The sequence below is a fragment of the Schistocerca americana genome, chromosome 2 (genome assembly GCF_021461395.2).
Source record: "Schistocerca americana isolate TAMUIC-IGC-003095 chromosome 2, iqSchAmer2.1, whole genome shotgun sequence".
Classification (NCBI taxonomy): domain Eukaryota; kingdom Metazoa; phylum Arthropoda; class Insecta; order Orthoptera; family Acrididae; genus Schistocerca; species Schistocerca americana.
The window spans coordinates 983,731,296-983,753,278 of record NC_060120.1 but is presented as its reverse complement, the minus strand read 5'-3'; the positions used below and the strand labels follow the sequence as shown (position 1 = coordinate 983,753,278).

At 40.7% G+C, this 21,983-nt stretch overlaps 1 protein-coding gene across 1 annotated transcript in view; it reads right to left on the bottom strand.

Moving 5' to 3' along the window:
* Nucleotides 1-21,983, bottom strand: part of LOC124596265 (dynein axonemal heavy chain 7) — a 1,038,560-nt gene that overhangs the window by 590,507 nt on the left and 426,070 nt on the right. The window contains 3 exon segments of the mRNA XM_047135340.1: nucleotides 12,087-12,335; nucleotides 12,432-12,577; nucleotides 13,462-13,627. Coding sequence (XP_046991296.1) covers nucleotides 12,087-12,335; nucleotides 12,432-12,577; nucleotides 13,462-13,627 — 561 coding nt within the window.

Sequence of the window (21,983 nt, the reverse complement as noted above, 5' to 3'; positions counted from 1 at the left end):
GAAGTCTATAAGTAGTACTTGGTTAGGTTGTGCTGGTATAGAAATTCTGTCCTTATTTATTAAATAATTTTATTTTTAGCTGCAGTTTCTGTTTCTGACAGAGTTTGCTTTGCTTTTGACAACAACTAATAGAGATCTTAATTTAACATAATTTTTACTTATAATCAACCTGATTGGCAGTGTGTTGTCCAACAGAGGTAAGACATGACTGCTTTTTTTGAAGGGCAACATCATCACTTATTTTATGGAATATTTGTTCCACTATATTACTTATTGTGTGGAATATTTGTTGCAAAACATATGGCCATGGTTTCCTTATGGGACCTACTCTTATGAATTGGACTGATTTTGTTTGAAGGAATTACTTTTTTTATTATTTGAGTCACAGGTGCAAATCTACATGGACATTAACACCCTTAGGTAATTAAACTATTCACATCTGTCAGCACTTACCTTTTTTGGAATTGGAATTATTACATTGTTAATGAAGTCTGAGGGTATTTTGCCTGTCTCACATATCCTGTACAACAGGTGGAATAGTTGTGTCATGGCTGGCTTTCCAGAGGATCTCAGTAATTCTGTGGGAATACCATCTACTCATTGGGCCTTGTTTCAACTCAGATCTTTCAGGCTCTGGTTAAATTATTCTTGCAGCATCACATCTCACATCTATTCTTCATCTACTTCTTCTTTCCTTTCTATACTTCGAGTTCTCTTTGTTCTATATATTCCTTCCAGGTTTCAGCCCCTTTGCTTAGTACAGCTTTCCATCTGTGGTCTTGATATTAATACAGGTGCTCCTTTTTCTAATGGTCAATGGCCTTGCCGCAGTGGATACACCGGTTCCTGTCAGATCACCAAAATTAAGAGCTGTCAGGCGTGGCCAGCACTTGGATGGGTGACCATCCGGGCTGCCATGTGCTGTTGGCATTTTTCGGGGTGCGCTCAGCCTCGTGATGCCAATTGAGGAGCTACTCAACCGAATAGTAGTGGCTCCGGTCAAATAAAACCATCATAACGACCGGGAGAGCGGTGTGCTGACCACATGCCCCTCCTATCTGCATCCTCAGCTGAGGATGACATGGCGGTCGGATGGTCCCGATGGGCCACTTGTGGCCTGAAGACGGAGTGCCTCTTCTTCTTTTATTATTTTTATTCATTATTAGTCCTACTCTTGCATTTCCCCTAACTGAATTTGCATTTAGAGTCCTGTACTCACTTGACCAGAAGTCCTCCTCCTCCTGCCACTATACTTCAGTAATTTCCACAAAATGTATCTTCTATCTATCCAGTGACTATTTCTGTGCTGGTGTAAGCTGTCACCAGCACACTGGTCAGAAAAGATGTAGCAAGAAGATTGGTAGTAGGTGCGGGATCAAACATATCAGGAAAGACACCAAAGACAGACTTGCAAGTAACACGCTGCCAATGCCTTAAAGATAAGTAGCTTCCTGTATGTAAATAAAGAACCCTGTTAATACATGTGAGCAGTTGCATTGCAGAAAAAGGATACCGGCCACCAGAAAACATCCTCTCCCTAGATTCCTATGGTACAAGACTCTACAGTGGTGATGAGGACACAACAATTTCACTATCCAAGCCGTATGGATCCTCCCCTCCATCACAGCTTTTCTAAACTGCACAGATGGGAGCTATCCTTACAACACATTCTCCACTCCTGAAATTAACCTGGCCTCAACCTATGGTAATCTACTGTCCCCACACCCTCCATCCAACAGTTCCCACATCCTCCTTATTCTCATTCTGTCACCCTCTTTGTGTGCCAGTCTCTGCCAGTGCACCCCCTGTCTTTCTGCTTCCCCCTCCTCTTCTTTATCACTCCCCTCCACCCCCCACCCCACCCCCCAAACTACCCTGTCCCACAGCCTCCTGACGCTGTGCCTGTTGGCCGTTTGATCCCTACACACTCTGGCAGAAAGTGATTTTCTCTCCATCCACCCATACCCTGCTATCCCTTCCTCGCCCCCTCCACACTGCTCCTTCCATTCCATGTAACAGTCGCATTTTGGTTCAAGCAGCTGGAGATGGTGGTAATGTGTGCATGAGGTGGACTTGCTTCGGTGAATGAATGTGTGTGTTTCCTTTTCTGGTGATGGCTTTGGGCAAGAGCTAACGTGTAAGTGTCTTTTTCATTGTGCCTGTCAGTGACTTAAACATGTCACCTATATGGTAAATAGCAATCAGTATTTTCCTTATATTGTTGAGTTTTCAATTTCCTTTTTAAATTCACTAACCTGTCTAACCAATTAGGCAATCTAACATTCCAGCTCTAACCAATAGAATGCCAGCAGTTCTTCCTGATAACAATGTTCTCCTAACTAGTCCTTGCACTGAGATCCAAATGGAGAACTATGTTTACCTCCAGAATATTTTATTCAAGAGGATATCATCATCATTCAACCGTACAGTTGAACTACATGCTTTAAGGAAAAATAACAGCTGTATTTTCTGCTTGTTTTATTTGTTTACAATACCTGCATAGCAAGATGGCTAATGTTACAAGGCTGTATCAGTCAGTTATTCATTCTTTCTCTTGCTCCTGAAGAAGTCCTAAACTCAAACAGTTCTCTTCCAGTACATTGAACAACCTGTCCTGCTACATTGTTTTTCTTTTTATTGTTGAAGGGTGTATCATCATCTTACAGTATCTCCTTCCGTCGTTCCTGATGAGGCAACAGTTTGTTGCGAAAGCTTGAATTTTGTATGTATGTATGTGTTTGTTTGTGTTTCTATCGACCTGCCAGTGCTTTCGTATAGTAAGTCACATCATTTTTGTTTTTAAATATATTTTTCCCGTGTGGAATGTTTCCCTCTATTATATTGATATCATTAATTTGAACCCAACAATTACGATTGTTATTGTCACTGTTGAATTTCGAAATCTTTTCTGTCGTCTTATTTTCTCTTTCTGTTTTTACCAGTAGTTTCACTTTGTATTCACCTTCTCCTTTTTACCGTAATCTGCTATACAATTTTATCCCGCCTATATATACTCAATAATACGTAACCCACTCCCAAACCATAACCAAAAAAAAATTTTTGCCGCTTTCAACACTACTGCCGCTATAAAATCCATCATTTCTAGTTCACAAACAGTTCCTTTCACCTTTTAAACAACCATTTCGGCTAGTTCTAATAACTTTCGCTTTATTTCCATTTCCGTTTTTCCCACATCACTGATAATTTTTAGCCGCTTCACACAGGTTTTAACGTCATTATTTCTTCGTCAGACAATTGTTAGCGTCATTTTCATAATCTGCCACCACAAAACCACTCCTTTTAATATATTACACGCAGTTTCTTCGAAATATTCCCGAATTTCTCCGTCCTCTAACGTGTTTTGGCGGCAACACAACCACCTAACCTTTGTGCACATCGCTGTCTACCAACCCAAGTCCAACATAGCCCAGCTGTAACCAACACCTTTTCGCCTTTTTTCACACCAGATCTCCAGTTACTTTCCAGTCCACCTGTATCCCTCCCCATATATTTTTATTTTCATTTTCATTTCCTCATGTTACACTTTCCACCTTCAAATACCATGTCACCCTCACAACGACCCCATTAAGTTTTATTTACATTCCCTCCGCAAACATGCCTTCGCCCTAGCCAGATTACGCTCCCATATTCTATTTTCTCAGGCGTGTCTGACATTTGGCATTACCCCCAAAGGCCTCACACTTAAAGTTCCCATCTCTGGCTGCAACCCTTCTTTCCATCAGTCCCTATACCAGTTCCAAACTGAACAATCCATTGCCCTCACCCACCTAATCCTTCACCTACACATCAACTCAGCCAATGAACACACCCGTCAACTCCTATCCTTAATAAAAGTCCTTAATCTTTCCTCTCCCACATCCACAACGGCTGTTCAGAGCATCCTCCTACAGGCCAACCGTAAATTAGAACAGCATGCCATCCTCCACCTCAAAACACTATCCAATCTCCTGTTTCCCACCTCCGGAAAGGCAACTCACTCACCCTTCACAACCTTTCCAGCAAACCTCAACCTCCTCTCATTGCACACAAACGCAGTCTCTCCCATCTACTCAATCTCCCACTTCCAGCTCCACTCCCTCCAAAACCTCAAAATTCCAATCAACACAATCTGGAACCACAACACCCTAATTCAGTAGTTAACCTTTCCTCCAAACCTTTCTCCCAATCCGAAACCTCTGTCCTATCCAAAGGCCTCACCTTCAGCCCCACTCCCAGATTCAACCAAACAGCCCTCGTCAAAGATTTACTGTCCTACAGTCGTACTCTCTGCTGGAAATATCACTTTGCCACGAAGAAAAATGATCCTAATCCTACTCCTAATGATCCAACTCCCGAAGACACCATCCAAATTGAACCCTGCCTGGAACAGTTCCGTCCTCCGTCGCAGCGGGATCCACCTCCTCTTCCTCAAAATCACCCTCTCCAAACCTTCCAGGAATTTCTGACTTCCAGCCTTGCATCTCAATCCTTCTTAAAAAAACCTTAATCCTACTCACAACATCACCACTGCTGAAGCCCAGGCTATCCGTGATCTGAAGGCTGACCGATCCATCGTCATTCTTCCGGCAGACAAGGGTTCCACGACCGTGGTACTTGATCATCGGGAGTACGTGGCTGAGGGACTGCGTCAGCTTTCAGACAACACCACATACAAAGTTTGCCAAGGTAACCCCATTCCCGATGTCCAGGTGGAGCTTCAAGGAATCCTCAGAACCTTAGGCCCCCTGCAAAACCTTTCACCTGACTCCATCAACCTACTGACCCCATCGACACCCCGCACCCCTACCTTCTACCTTCTTCCTAAAATCCACAAACCCAATCATCCCGGCTGCCCCATTGTAGCTGGTTACCAAGCCCCCACAGAACATATCTCTGCCTACGTAGATCAACACCTTCAACCCATTACATGCAGTCTCCCATCCTTCATCAAAGACACCAACCACTTTCTCAAACGCCTGGAATCCTTACCCAATGTGTTACCCCCGGAAACCATCCTTGTAACCATTGATGCCACTTCTTTATACACAAATATTCCGCACGTCCAGGGCCTCGCTGCGATGGAGCATTTCCTTTCACACCAATCACCTGCCACCCTACCTAAAACCTCTTTCCTCATCATCTTAGCCAGCTTCATCCTGACCCACAACTTCTTCACTTTTGAAGGCCAGACGTACCAACAACTAAAGGGAACAGCCATGGGTACCAGGATGGCCCCCTTGTATGCCAACCTATTCATGGGTTGCTTAGAGGAAGCCTTCTTGGTTACCCAGGCCTGCCAACCCAAAGTTTGGTACAGATTTATTGGTAACATCTTCATGATCTGGACTCACAGTGAAGAAGAACTCCAGAATTTCCTCTCCAACCTCAACTCCTTTGGTTCCATCAGATTCACCTGGCCCTACTCCAAATCCCATGCCACTTTCCTTGACATTGACCTCCACCTGTCCAATGGCCAGCTTCACACGTCCGTCCACATCAAACCCACCAACAAGCAACAGTACCTCTATTATGACAGCTGCCACCCATTCCACATCAAACGGTCCCTTCCCTACAGCCTAGGTCTTCGTGGCAAACGAATCTGCTCCAGTCCGGAATCCCTGAACCATTACACCAACAACCTGACAACAGCTTTCGCATCCCGCAACTACCCTCCTGACCTGGTACAGAAGCAAATAACCAGAGCCACTTCCTCATCCCCTCAAACCCAGAATCCCCCACAGAAGAACCACAAAAGTGCCCCACTTGTGACAGGATACTTTCCGGGACTGGACCAGACTCTGAATGTGGCTGTCCAGCAGGGATACGACTTCCTCAAATCCTGCCCAGAAATTAGATCCATCCTTCATGAAATCCTCCCCACTCCACCAAGAGTGTCTTTCCGCCGTCCACCTAACCTTCGTAACCTGTTAGTTCATCCCTATGAAATCCCCAAACCACCTTCCCTACCCTCTGGCTCCTATCCCTGTAACCGCCCCCGGTGTAAAACCTGTCCCATGCACCCTCCCACCACCATCTACTCCAGTCCTGTAACCCGGAAGGTGTACACGATCAAAGGCAGAGCCACATGTGAAAGCACCCACATGATTTACCAACTGACCTGCCTACACTGTGATGCATTCTATGTGGGAATGACCAGCAACAAACTGTCCATTCGCATGAATGGACACAGGCAGACAGTGTTTGTTGGTAATGAGGATCACCCTGTGGCTAAACATGCCTTGGTGCACGGCCAGCACATCTTGGCACAGTGTTACACCGTCCAGGTTATCTGGATACTTCCCACCAACACCAAGCTATCCGAACTCCGGAGATGGGAACTTGCTCTTCAATATATCCTCTCTTCCCGTTACCCACCAGGCCTCAATCTCCGCTAATTTCAAGTTGCCGCCACTCATACCTCACCTGTCATTCAACATCATCTTTGCCTCTGCACTTCTGCCTCGACTGACATCTCTGCCCAAACTCTTTGTCTTTAAATATGTCTGCTTGTGTCTGTATATGTGTGGATGGATATGTGTGTGTGTGTGAGCGTATACCCGTCCTTTTTCCCCCTAAGGTAAGTCTTTCCACTCCCGGGATTGGAATGACTCCTTACCCTCTCCCTTAAAACCCACTTCCTTTCGTCTTTCCCTCTCCTTCCCTCTTTCCTGATGAGGCAACAGTTTGTTGCAAAAGCTTGAATTTTGTGTGTATGTATGTGTCTGTTTGTGTTTCTATCGACCTGCCAGCGCTTTCGTATGGTAAGTCACATCATCTTTGTTTTTAAATATATTTTTTCCGCGTGGAATGTTTCCCTCTATTATATTAATTTGCTGTTTTGGTATAATTATATGAGCAAAGTGAAGATAAGTCCAAATATTCTAGTAAATTGTAGGAGTGGATAGTAAGTTATTCTTCCTCTTTAATTTTGAATATCTGATAATTTTCAGTTTCCTAGTTGATGTCTACCAATAAACCTGTTATAGAGTTAACCCGTTATAGATTTTTGTTTGAGAATATAGATGGGAGAGCATGAAAATTATGTAGGGAAGCCTGCCTACAGGTCTAAGTGAAAAAGATGCAAAACTGAGCATTTTGGTTAACATATATACAATATGGAGCCACCTCACTTTATTATCGATTTGGATGTCAAGGAACTTCAAACATGGAGCTTCATGGCTACTGATCTGTGCTTCTGGTACCTTTAACTCACTTTTATTCACTTAGAAGCACATGAAATGAGTTTTTGCAAGATCATCATCATTTGGTTAATTTGATGAAAATATCTTGGTTCTACAGGCAGGTGCAAGTACAACAACATTTTGACAAGTGTCATACTCATCATTCAGCAGAATGTATTATTGTGTCATCAGCAAATACAGTATCATTTGTTATGAAGAATACTCCATTCTTCTGAGTAAATAATTTATGTAGGTCAAGATCCAAAACTTGTGGACACCATATTTAATGTTTCTACACTACAATATAAACTTATTTCTATGGTATCATATGTTAATGTAGCCCTTCATTTTATGCTGTTAGGATATTATTTCACCCGTTAGACACCCCTGCAGAGTAATGTGATCCACACAATCAAATAAGTTGCAATGATCACAGAAAACATTAACATCACAATTTCTCTTGTTTAATTCTATCAGAACTGCCAAAACTGAGTTTGTGAGGTCATATAATATTGCTGTCTCTGTAGTGAATTCTTTACAGAGGCCAAAGTACACTGATAAATCGTTATTGTTAGAAAAGTGGTTAAATATTTTTTTTGTCTCCTTTACAGTTATTTTCACAAAATTCATGTATTCTGTTCAAGCAGGCAATGCCTTTTCATGTAGGTGTAATGGATATCTGTTTTTTTTTTTCAGATTCATTGAAGTTATTGGCCAATGAACTGAATTTAATATGTAATGTGACCTGTCTCATTGCTACTGTAATCAGGAAACTGGTTATTTGTTGCCAAGTTAAGAATTCTGCAATGTTACTCATACTGCATCTTCATAACCTGGATTATAGCTGGTTAGCTGCATTAAGTGAAGTTCTCTGTACCCAAGATAAACCACTTTGTTTCCAGGTATTAGTTACAAAATCTCTGGGCTACCATTGCCTGGCAATTACCGTATTTACTCGAATCTAAGCCGCACTCGAATCTAAGCCGCACCTGAAAAATGAGACTCGAAATCAAGGAAAAAAAATTTTCGCGAATCTAAGCCGCAACTGAAATTTGAGACTCGAAATTCAAGGGGAGAGAAAGTTTTAGGTCGCACCTCCAAATCGAAACAAAGTTCGTCTAATTGTAATATGAGACACAATTTAGGTCGAATGAATGACGATACAGCTGCAGTAGTTTGGTTCAAGTCGTAAGCTTAGCAGTTACGGTTTACTAGGTAGCCATTGCTACGCGTCACGCGCTCCGTCCGTATTTATACGGATATCCTTCCTTTTTCACGTGCTTCGTCTGGTTTGAATTGATTGCTTATTTTTCTTTGATCTGATAAGCGCCGTTTTCTTTGTTATAGGTGTTTACGTCACTCTAAGCTGAAAATGCATTACTGTACTGTGTCATGCATTGGTTGTCGCATTCTGATAATGACTGTTTACGGCCTGTCGCCGCTCGCGGCGTGGCTTGCTTTTGTGCGCGCTACCGCCGCTTACAAATAAAAAATAGAGTGGAATCGTCTCATTAGCGAAACATTTGTTGTTACTTACACAACTGCTTTCTTTGATAATGATCAACAAGAACCAAATAATAGACTGCGTATGATAGATGATGTTCTGAACGAAATTTTAGCGAAAATTTTTCTCCGTTTGAAAATCTTTACAGGCGTCTTTAGTCCATTACATTCTGCACAGAAATTAGAGTCATCTTAGATTTAAAAATCTAGTCAGTTGCCGTGCTTCATTTCTGACTGTATCATTATCAGGCATAAGAATAATACAAATATAAACATGACATGATATGCAGGGTCTAGTGCAGCAGGGGATACAACCCGTTGGCTTTGAACAATGACGTCATTCCTTAGTCATAGATAGTAGACCCGATATGTATATTCTTCTGCGTTTGCTGTTGTCTCACTCTAGTTTCGTAGTTTATTAGGCAGACAGGATTTAAATGAGATAGTAGTAAACACGAAACAATACATAGCAAAATGTTTATATTCGTATTAATCTTATAGCGAAGAGAATACTGCATGTGATTCACAATTCATAAAAGTTCCTATTAGCAACCATCTCTTCTCACAGGTAGGAAAAAATTCAGAACGTAGAGTTGGCCATATTGACAAACATCCCAAACAGTTTTGCCAGTAGGATTTTCGTAGTACATTGAAATGCTGCTACATTCGAAGATCAACAATACAGAATTTGTATTTACTTCGTTGGATAATGTACCAAAATTCAGTGGTCGAAACTCTGGGTGGAGGAAAAAGGCTCGTCTTCCACTTTTTTTTTAATTTATTTACTGCCGCAGAGATTTTGGTGCCAGTATTTATCTTTGTGCCTACAAAGCATGCCTGTGTAGCGCTACATATATTCGACGGCAGAAGTTAGTTGTGGCGGCACCCACCAAATTTTTTTCAGAACTCCCGCTTGCTTTGCACTCGATTCTAAGCCGCAGATGATTTTTTGGATTACAAAAACCGGAAAAAAGTGCGGCTTAGAGTCGAGTAAATACGGTAAGTGTGATTAGCAGATATCCATGTAGATTTAGATGTAGAATACTTTGCAAACAAAACTTGATCTGTAGTATTGAATAATATTTTCAGCAAAAATTAAATTTGTCATCTACTGTGTATCCTGGGGACTAATCGTCAACATTCATCAAGTAAACTGTCACTGAGTGCCCAATTATGATCTTACAAAACTGTATAAGGGCATGCTGAAAAGTAGTGCCTTTGAATTTTCTATGTGAAAACTCTTAAAACATTTTAAAGAAAGGAAACATTATTAACATTCTATATCTTTATTGTTCATGACCACATATTTGCAGACTTCAAGCACTAGAGGGCTCCAAATTGTAGCATATAACATGGCAGTGTGTAATGTAACAATGTTGGTTTGTGAGAAACCGTGCACTTTAGTTGAGTTTCGAATTTGAAGAGTTTGTCCACACATGGAGCACCCTCTCATTCAGCATTACAATGCCAGACCATACACAAGAACTGCTGGATCTGCAACAATCGACTTGTCTCCATCCAATTTTCATCTGTCTTCAAAACAAATAACACCTTCGAGGAATTATCTCCGATAATGATGAAACAGTGCTAGCAGAGGTGAGGTTGTGGCCCTATCAGCAAAGTGAAACATTCTACACTGTTAATATCAAAAAACTGATGTCTTGTTGGAAGAAACGTGTTCATTGCCAGAGCAGCTATGTTGAGAAATAAATATATAGACACTAAGAATAAAGATGTAGAATGTTAATAATGTTTGTTTTATTTAAAAGTCTTTAAGAGTTTTCATGTAAAAAATTTGGAGTCATTACTTTTCAGCATGTTCTTATATTTTTCCCTTCTTGGCTAAACCTGGTTGATGAGATGCAGTATTACTGCCATTTGAAAATTACAATCAGATAAAACAGCATATTAGTAATTTACAGTTCATTTTGGTTGAAGAATTTGGTAGCTGTTTCACATCTTTCACTGGTTTCTCCTGATCTTACTGTCTTTTTGTTGGCATGAGATCCAAATTAACTTTTACTGTGATTTTGTTCTTACCTTTCGAAATTTTGTTCCTTAAAATTCTCAAACATTGTTTCTACTTTTACAGCAATGTGCAATTTAGATTTATGGTAGGAAATATGTTGCATCCTATTCTTGTATACAACAATAAAGACATTTAATGTAGCAACATGTTAACTGGTATACACCTTAATAGAAAATAACTGACAACATTCAATGTGCCAGTCACGCAACAGCAAATATGTCACACCTACATTTCCAAACAGACTCCACAAGCCATCACATGGTGTATGGCACATGGTACTTTGTACCACTACTAGCCATTCCCTTTCCTGTTCCCTTGCAAATGCAGCAAGGGAAAACAGCCATCTATATGCCTTCAATATGAGCACTAGTTTCTCTTATCCAACTGTCACAAGTCAATGCTACTTCAGAACATTTGTAATTACACTTGTCTGTAGGAATATCTGAACACGTCTCAAAAGCTAAAATCTGAACAGTATTTTCAATATCCTTCATATGTTATAAAACTAATACAGACCATAAAATCTAAATTGAATTTTCAATCTCTTTTATATATTATAAAACTGAAATAGAGCATATACTACCTTACCTGTAACTAATCTATTTTATATATTATAAAACTGAAATAGACCATAAACTACCTTAACTGTAACTAAACTAAATTTCTTTTAATATAAAAAGAAGAAAGTGCATAATAGTTTATTTTTACTTGCTAATACTTCGTCCTTTCAGGAGTGTTATGTGGACACTTTATCATGGTATTTTTAGGTTAGGAGGGTGGGGGTGGGGGGCTGGGGGGGGGGGGGGATATGTTTCGAACTATAGTTTCTTAGTACGTTGGTGGATGCTGGGACTGAACTACCATATATATGTCATTACCAACCACAGAATGCCAGTTTCAGGTGAAGAGTGTTTTGAACTATGGTTGCTTAGAATACTAATAAAGGCCAGGCCTGAACTATGATGTTTATGACTCTGCCACCCTCATCAAACAATTGTTTGCTTTATGTACTCTGCTTTGCTATGTGTTGAGTGTTCCTTGTTGTTTTATTTTCTTAGTTTCAAATGAGTGAAGAGACTAAGCATGCCCCTAATGAGGTCTGAGTATTTCCCTCACAACACAACACCAAAAGAGATCAGTAATTCCTATGACCATTTTCTCATTTCTGCTTTTTCAGAACACAGAACTCAAGACACTGGATGGCACCCTTCTGAGAGGGTGAGAAGGCTTCATCCTCCACTTCATTCCTCTCCCCTTGGACAGTGTTTGTTTACACTCTGCCATTACATAGCTTCCATACTCTTATAGTGTGTTCACATGCACCAAGAAATTATTTTCTTACTGATTTATTTGTTATCACTTGACTATCTTACCTTTTCCTCAATCAGTGCTAGACCAGCAGCTAACATGCGGTAAGCTGTAGTTTTCCCACCAAATGGAAAACCAACTATCATGAAACCATGTCGTACTATCATCATTTCATATATTTGCTGCACCTTTTCAAGAAAAGGTTCTGTGCACTGTATGTTGTGTGTTTCACAAGCTGTCTCAACTTCTCTGTTTAAAATTGTGTAATCTGGTGCTGGAAGTTCTACACCAGGAAATAAATCTGAAGTAATGCCCTGAAAATTTATTTTTGCTTCATCATTTATTTCCAGTATTGTAAAACAATAAATTAGAAATGTATCAACAGTTAATTCATAAACAATACTATGTACCTGGAATAAAGGAAGATCATGTGTAAGAAACTTAGGCAAATTAACATCCTTGATTGATCGTAGCATTAGAATGTCCTCTGATTCTTGTGGATATTTCAGTTTTAAGTTTCCAGCTGCAGTTAACACAGATTTCACTGCTCGCATCCCTAAGAACACATAATTTTATATTTTCACTTTCATCTCAGCAAAATACATAGTAGCACATACATGAAACAAATTTAATACAAAAATAAAATTACACTGTAGGCTTGATGACACATCTGAAAAATAACTTAGTTGTGTCACGTGTTTAGAACTGCAGTCCGAAAACATAAGACAGAACAAAACAGCTTAGGAATTTCCATTTGTATAAAAGGTTAATTTCAAGCTTATAATCTCCAAAAAAGCAGTTATAAGGCTCATTTGTGAAGAACCACGTTTTTACTCTCCATTTTGACACACCTGGGTCAAAGCCACAAATTCAACTTTGTAAATAATGTCAAATGGGACTGAATTCCACAGCACTGGCTACCTTGATAAAAGGAAGCCTTGGGAAACAGAGAAAAACGTGGTTGGTCTGATGGCCCACAATATTTGACCAAAATATGACAACCCTAATTAAATATCTGCAGTAAGACCAATGTTGAGACTTACGGGGCCTCGTTTCTGAATCTGACACTCTCTCTCTTCATTCTCTGCAGTCTATAAGTAATCCAATACATCTTATCACATATAAATAATAAAAAAATCTGATTTCTAGTGCAAAAATATGGCTTGTAAACAAACTCAACTTTCTGTTTCTCATCAATATGAAAACTAGCAATATTAGTCATGCAGTGAGTTATATAAATCAAATTTCTATACTACAGCATTTATTGACGTTTAACTACAGCATTTATTTACATTTAACTGCCATAAAAATGTGCCTGAGAAGTAGTTTAAGAGTGTGGAATGTAGACTGTTGGTAATGGGTGCTTTTTATGTTCATGGTTTGGATTTGAATTTCTATGTGTAAATTACACTGCAATAGAATGAGTCACAAGATACATACCATAATCATAATGATGCTGAGATGACAGTTGCTCTGAACAAAGCCTGTAGGTTGCCACAATTTTAACTGCTAAAGGCCGTGCACTTACAAAGCCAAAGGAATACAGAACAATTTCAGAAATCAAAGCATAATCTGGAACCATCATTGCTACAGATCGAAACAATGCCTGAAATTTAAAAAGGGATAATTATACATTTTATTGATTTGCTGCCAGTCCATATTTTATTTTGGCTATTCTGTCCTAAGTAAGCACATGATGCTCATTCTGAGTTGACTGTTGTCAAGACACACTTGGAAGTTCTTCAATACTGAATTTGAAGAAATACGTAGAGTTTTCAGTAAAAGCTTTTAATGTCGCATTTGTAACATTCATTTGCTATTACCATTACTATAGGACTGTATAATTAAGTAACCTGATACAATATAAATGTTAATACTTAGTTTCATGTTCCACGGTTCATTCGCATGATAAATAGTAATGATTTTGAACAAGTCATTTTATATTCATATCACAAATTGGTTTGTAAATATGACTATGTGCTGATCACATAATGCCTGATGAAGACATTAACCAATTTGATGTTCTTGCAGATTCTGTCCAATATCTCAATAGGAAACCTGTATTATGATTTCTTGACACATACGAAACCATCCTCAAAAACTTGCTCATAAACTTTTTTGCTCAATCTGTCACTGTTCTTGTCAGTTTACATGAGCTTTGGAGGAGTAAACACTGATTAAAATACATGACCTGGTTAACATGTAAGTAATGCTACTCTGATGTATCATTGGCATAACTTATTTCAGTTTTTCTGCAATAAATAAATAATAAATAAACAGAACAGCATGTTTATTTGTGTAAAGTGTCTTAACTTAAAAGAAATGATTCTATATTATGCAGGAAGAACTCCACTCTGTTTTAACTATAGTTTGTACTGTTCATCTGCATAAAAGTTTAAAAAGGCCAATAAACACAGAAAAAGTTGAGTGTTTAATTAATGAACAATATTTCAGTAATTAAATGGTAGTCATAAATGGTCTCATAAATGATGCCAAGACAGCATTTATGTCAGACAGCCAAGTAAGAAATCCCAAGATCCAATAAGACTTAATGTACATAAAGTCATCAAATTGCAAAAGGCTTCCCACATATTTACTGTTTATAACTTTCCAGAATATTTCAATCTCTCTGGTAGTTACTGGTACCTGTTTCTGTGCACCAGCTGCAAAATGAGCATTACTCATGTTTCTATTTGTGCATGTGTTAATGTAATGGAGAAAACAGGGAATAAATTACATCTGATGTTCAATAATATGATATTTCATGAAAGATTGATACAAAAAGTAAACACAATACATCCCACAGAGAGAAGGGTTGCAAGTTCTAAGCTTAGCAACAAAACACTCAAAAAACTGAAATCATGGAAAGTGGCACCATGGAAAAAACCTATATATCAAAGCAGACTGGATACAGCCTTTCATTTCCAAGGAACACACAATGCAAATACATAAAAGTGTAACCTATGGCAACTGAAAATAGTGCCTATAATTCGTTGGGCAAAGGAATACATAATCATTACCCCTGTATGAAATATATTGCTGAAAAGAATATGGAGGAACATGCACATCATAGCCTCTTCAGGAAGAATACACTATTGCAAATCAGACATCTGCAGCACGACTGTAGAAAGTAGACTGCTTATCTAAACGAAGACTAAAGCTTAAAATACATGCAGTCCAGCTGACTACTTCTTCGTACAATGTTGGCATTTATAGACACGGAAAATCCTTCTCACCAAGGTTAAATGCTCATCATAAAAACAATATTAACTGAAATGCAACTGCTAGACAAAGACAAAGTGTTTTGGTTCCAAATCCTACCTGACTATTCATAACTCATCATTAATCCTACCAAAAAATCATTACAGTTATATATTAAGCAAAGTGCAAAATAGTCCTCACTGTTCACAGAATAGTGTACCTCCTACCATTAACATGCACTGAAACAAATACAAATCAAATTATTTCAGTGAAGCACAAATATTGATTTAAACATCAATGTAGTAAATGCGGTAAGTTCACACAGTGAATAAAATAAGTAAGAGATCATTCACATATAATACAGAGACAAATTTGTAAACATAAAATAGTAAGAATGGAGTGAAAATTAAAGATACCACCAAAACAAAGAAGGTGTAGGGGAAGAATTTAATCCCTTTAGTCACACAACTGAAGCAGGTAATGTATGGTTTTTACTGCTTTCAAGTCCATCATTTGGCGAGCCAGCTTTTACTGCTGCACCCTTGCACTAAGTTCAGAGTGTAAGCTCAGGTGACAGTAACTGATCAAACAAATGATTACATAATATTACATTTATTGACAACAGTTGGTGCAAAAAAAAAAAAAAAAAAAAAAAAAAAGGTTGCAGAAATACTGTCTGAAATGTCCACATGACTGCGATAAATAGCTCGACTGCTGATCCCAGATGGTGCACACTCCTTACAAGTTCAGTGCATAGTATGGCCTTGCAGCTGCAGAGAGACATAGGGAGTGAGTCCATTTGAATGCACAAATTACCTCTCATCTCCTGGGGCACCACTTAATTTGCAGACATGATGGGACAGAGCAAACAATTGGCACCTGTTCTAATTTTGTCACTGCATTGATGGAGTGCACGCTTTGTACTCGATTCACACAGCGCATGGATGACAGAATCTGAGATCAGCATAAATGTCCACAAGGCATGGGGGTCTAGCTCGCACTGGTTTTCCCTTTTGTTTCTTCTTCAGTCATGGGCACTAAAAAGTTGCCAAAGGTTGGCCTAACAATAAAATCAGCGCTCGCGGGCAAATGCTAGTACGCTGTTGTCTACATGATTCTGTGGTACAGCTACCACATAGATCCCCATTTGAGAACAGAGCTCTGTAGCTGCCAATAGTTGAAGCAATACGTCTGCATCCAGCAAATGTTTGTGTCTTGCATTCTTGTGTTTATGTCAGTCCAAGTCCCATGGCAGCAGGCCAGTCAGTTGTGATTGGGTGGCAGCACATGGTGTCATCTGTGTCTGGCTGGACGCATAGTGCGTTTGTGCTTGCATGGCTCACTAGTGACAGCAGTGACTTCTGGGAGCTGTCCGTGGTAATTTGTGGTTTGAAATGTTCAATGCAGAGATGTCAACTTGGAGGACGCTGGCACACAAACAAAGTATGGTTAAACATGAATAAAAGACATGAAGAAAAATGTTCACATAGATGTACTATAAATATTACATTGAGTTCTTGAAACACCTGATACATAAACTTGGTGTGACAATCAATGGGTCCTTGATGCACGCAGCAGCGGGGACATAGAGACTATGGAGAGACTAGGTCTGCACAAACGCAGTGTCATCAGGACTCAAATGCAGATCCTCAAACTGCAGTGGACAAGCCCTGTAGTGTGAGAGATGGTGTCCGGATCTCAATTGGAACAGGCACAGAGACTGGATTGGGAGCTGATCCAACCTCCACACCCGATGCGTCAGAGGCAGAGAGATGTGACCTGGTGGCCCGGTGGAGACAAGTGCCTCAATGGCAGGCAGCAGGTAGCTGCGTAATGCAGTGTGACAGCATCATGATGCACCATGGGCATTTGAAATCGACTGGCGGCCAGTTCATATGACATAGTCCACTAGCTGCTGTGGTGGGGGTGACCATTGCCCATGTGTGGGGCATGGTCTGTGTGTCATCAGTGGCTACAGGAGCGGGCTCTGCCTGACTGCTTCTCTGCCAGTTGAAGAACTGAACGATGATGAGAGTGGTCACGACATAAGGTCGTTGGACTCTATCGATTGAGAATGTAGTCAGTTTGCCATTACATTCGATCTGCAGAGTCTTCTTATTGCTGGTGATCAAATGGTGTGGTCCCAAGTAGGGCTGCCTGAGTGGTGGTTGTCCATGTCCATGCACAACTTAAAATGCATGCAGCATTGTAAACCAGCATGAAAAAATACTCTGCTGGTACTGTGCTGCATCAGTGCAGGTGGTCAGAGGTCAGCCATGTGACTGTACAGATGTTCTTCAAGTGGTGGGGCTGAGGTATTGGGTGGCGATGGTACCTCCTTCATGAATTCACTGGGGATGGCGAGCAACTGATTGTAGATGAGGTCTACAAGTGAGATGCAGAACTAGTACTTCAGTGTTAGTCACAGGCTCAGGAGTATGAGTGGAAGAGCCTCCATCCAGGCGATGTTGTGAAATGTCAAGGAGAATTTCAGCATCCTCTGGACAGCTCAACCATGCTGTTAGATGCTTGGTGGTAGCTGGTCATTTGATGTAGCCACACACCACACAGACGGGTGATGTGTAAACAGCACGCTGTCGAACTGGCTGCCATGGTCTGTTGTTTGTGACTGCTGAAGCCTACCACCCAGGAGTCAACAAAGGTAGTGGCAATGGTCTCAGTGGTGACATCCACTATTGGCACTGCCTCTGGCCAGTGCACAAAATGGTCCACCACTTAAGTAGACACCACTTCCCTTTGGACAGAGGAAGGGGGCCCAAAATGTCCTTGTGGATGTGTGCAAAACAGTGTGTTATGTCAGGGAAGGCACCAATGGAAGCATGGGGATGGATATCATTTAGATGCACTGCATCAGAATTTCTCTTGGAGAAATGGGTGATGTACACTTTTTGAAACATCAACCAAAGCTTGCAGGAGGAATCAGGAAAGGGCACTAGTTCCAGTTGTAGGCTACTGGAGGTGTCATGTTGGAAGCTGCCCACTTGCTCATCATTTTCCTGTTCTTGGGCGACATCCCCAAACTACAAAGGTGAAGGAGATAACCGTGCAACTGTGAACAAGCAGTTGGCGATGACATTGTCCATCCCAGAAATGTGGCATATGTCGGTGGGGAACTGTAACACGTATCCCAGCTGTTGTAGTTGTGATGGTGAACAGTTGATGTTGTTGCTCCAAAACCTGAGTTACCAGCTTGTGGTCAGCCAAAATAATGAAAGACTGGGCTTCTACTGATGAACAGAAGTAATTCACTGCCTGGTACACCACAAGCAACTTGCAGTCATATGCAACCCACAAGCATTTTGATTCCAATAATGTGCACAAAAACAAAGCGAGTAGCTGTTGCCTACCATGAACCAATTGTTTAAGTGCAGCACACATAGTAGTCTGTCCAGGATCCGCAACTATGCCCAGATTATTCTTTCTCGTATCTACACAGAAATTCCAAAAAACACAGGCACAGTAGACGCCCTTTATGCTACCACTAATTAGAGTCATGTTTTGGACATCTTTCATCAGTCTAGTAACATGCTTTATAACAACATGTACCACTACAATGGGGATCTGTGTGTATGCCACCTGGCAACTGACCTTGCTGAATACAGTCGAGCACAGCAATGCATAGCTAAAATCAAGCTAGTAGGGCCCCAAGTAGCTGTCTGGCACTGTCCTTGAATGCAGTGCATGGTAGTCCCCACATGGGCACCACAAATTATCCTTCCTCGGTACTAAATGTAAGATAGAAGACCGCAGACTACTTGATGGTCATACGATGGCATGTGGCAGGTGGCGTCAAACTCAGCTTTTGTTACCATGAGCCTATTGGGTGCAAGGTGACATGGGCGGCGTGAGCTGGGGGAGGGAGGGGGTTATGCATGGTAATATTGTGGTGGAGTGTCTTATGTTTGACTTCCCTCGGTGCCCCAGATGGGTGAGTAATCTCTGGGAATATCTCCAGGATATCTATGTAAATGTTCAGTGCATGCTATAGGTTTTATGCTGAAGAATACTACTTGCTGTCACTGATCAACTATCCTCAAACTCATTGTGGAGTCTATCATCTGCTCATTTGAAGTGTCAGAAAGCAGCTTGTAGTGGCCAAAGAAATCCACGCCCAGGGTCGGCTCATTGATGTTGGCCACAGTGGACCTCCACCTCAAATGTGCGTCAAAGTCCAAGGTCCACATTCCAGTGATTAGTACCATATGTTTTTATGGCAGGATTGTTTGCCAACATGAGGTGCACAGTTTTGGCTTTGCTATGATCTCTTAACAATGTCTGCAGGAAAAATGGATAAATCAGGGTACCTCAGGCCCCACCCCATTCCACTATGAACTGATGCTTTGATACTGGATTGCAATTGGGTATGTATAGCCTGGTCATAGCTGGTACTTGGGTGTGAGCATGGTGAATGACACTTGGTGGCTTTGCTGCCAAAATGGGCAGGGTACCAACAGTTGCCGCTTGAAGGTGGTTCCACTGTTAGCACGTTACCGACAGAATGGCTTTTGTTCTCTTGCCGAGTGCATGGGTTGGGTTGCCCGTAGCCAGATTGGCTGTTGCTGTGATAAGTGCTGCCCTCTGGCTGTAAGAGTGCCAACCGATGGACTTTAATGGTAAGTGCTGCCATCTGGGTGGCCAAGTTCTGCACTAGAATGTGTAGGTCAGAGACCATGTGTGCTGTTGTGGAGGCAGGGGTATGGTGTGGCCTCAGTACTAGGCACTGTTGCCAGTGCATTATGTACTGATTGTCCAAGTTTGCAACAGCATCCAGCTGCATGTTTGTGTGCACGGCAATTACTGTTTGCACCTGTACAGAGGGACTGCACACCCAGACAGTGTGCAACAACATGTCTGGGACAATTTCAGACTCTGTAAGGCTCCATAGGTGGCACAGGAGCTGAGGAGGTCTCCGGTTGCTGCATTCCTCTTATTGCAGTAACTGGTGCACCCATTGCTTAATGGCCAATGAAATCCATCAGATCAATCTCTCCTACAGATAGTTATACAAGGACTGCATTGGTGAGGTGGTGATTATGTCCTTCATAGTTTTGATCAAGCTTTCTCTCGATATGTCCAAATTTGGCAAGGTCATAAGTGACACTGTTACTTCAAAAAAACTCTTCCATTTGGCTAAATCACATGAACAGGTAATGAAGCCAAAAGTAGGATACTGCAAACAACGCTTGTCCTGTGATAGTTGTCATGCCAGCAACATTGAGTGGCTCAGTTTGGCACTGTTTTGCACATGCAAATTTTCACGAGGTGGCTCCACATAAGCTAGGACCATGTGTACAGGCCATGTCTGTAGCTCACTCTCCATGAGCCGACTGTGTCCCGACAGATCTTCTGTTGCCTTTTGGAGTTACTCCAACGTCATTATAATAAAATAGCTAAGTTCTCACACACAAGAAAGAAGAACATTCTGCTGCTAGGTAGTAGAGGTGTGGGCCAGCAGTTGCAGGAAGTATTGGAGAATGAATACCAGGTCACCACATTGTGAAGCCTAGTGCAGGGTTGTCCCAGGTGACTGACAGCATAAAGGAGCTATGTAGGAAGTTCACGAAAGAGGAACAGGTAATGATTGTGGGTGGAGATGGGAATAGTCTTGATAGGGACAGGGGACGTGATGTAGGTGGTAACTTCAGACCATGATGCACAAAGTCTAATACTAAAAGGCTTTTGTACTCAAACAAATGTTACATATAATTACAAACTATGTAGGAAAGCTAATCCAATGGCAATAGAGAGTTTTTTAAACCTCGTTCAGTAACATGAGTGGCAGGGTGTTTATAGTGCTGATAACACAGATGACAAATATAATGCTTTCCTTAACACATTTCTTATGCTCTTTGAGAGCTGCTTTCCTTTATAACATTCTAAACAGGAATCTAGCAGTAAAAGGCAGGCTGGGTGGCTGATATCATGTAGATATCTGGATATCATGTAGAACAAAGTGGGGATTATATCAAAATGTTAGACGTAAACATTATCGAGATACAGTAGCCCATTACAAACAGTGTTGTAAAGTGCTTAAAAATGTTATTAGGAAGCCAAACAGTTTGTGGTACACAATTAGAATAGCTAATTCACAGGATAAAATTAGAGCCATACGGTCAGTTGTGAATGAAGTGTCTGATCAGCAGCAAAAGATCGGTGATATAAAGTCAGTTCATAGTAAAAATATTTCTGTTAATAGTAAGTCAGATACATGTACAGTATTTAACAACCATTTTCTGAGCATTGCTGGTGAATTACATAAAAACTTAGTTTCTACAGGGAATCATACAAATCTCTTAGAAAATGCCTTTGCCAGATTGATATCTGAAATACTCATCTGTGATACTGACAAGGGGGAGACTGAGTCAATAATTAAACCACTGAAGACTAAGGATTTTTATGAACATGATGGAATGCCTAGTAGAATATTAAAATACTGTGCTGCACATGTTAGCCCTGTACTTAGCCATGCTTGTAGTTTTTCCTTTAAGAATGGTCAGTTTCCCGAACAATTAAAATACTCAGTAGTAAAGCTGCTTTATAATAAGGGAGAAAGGGATATTGAAGACAATTTTAGAGCTATTTCTATGGCGTCAGTGTTTATTAAAAGTTGCTGAAAAGGTTGGTATGCAAAGATAATTGATCATTTTATATCAAATGTACAGTTCAGTTAGAAGTGGATTAACAACTGAAAATTCTATATTCTTTTTTTTCTGCGAGGTACTGGATGAATTAAACATAAT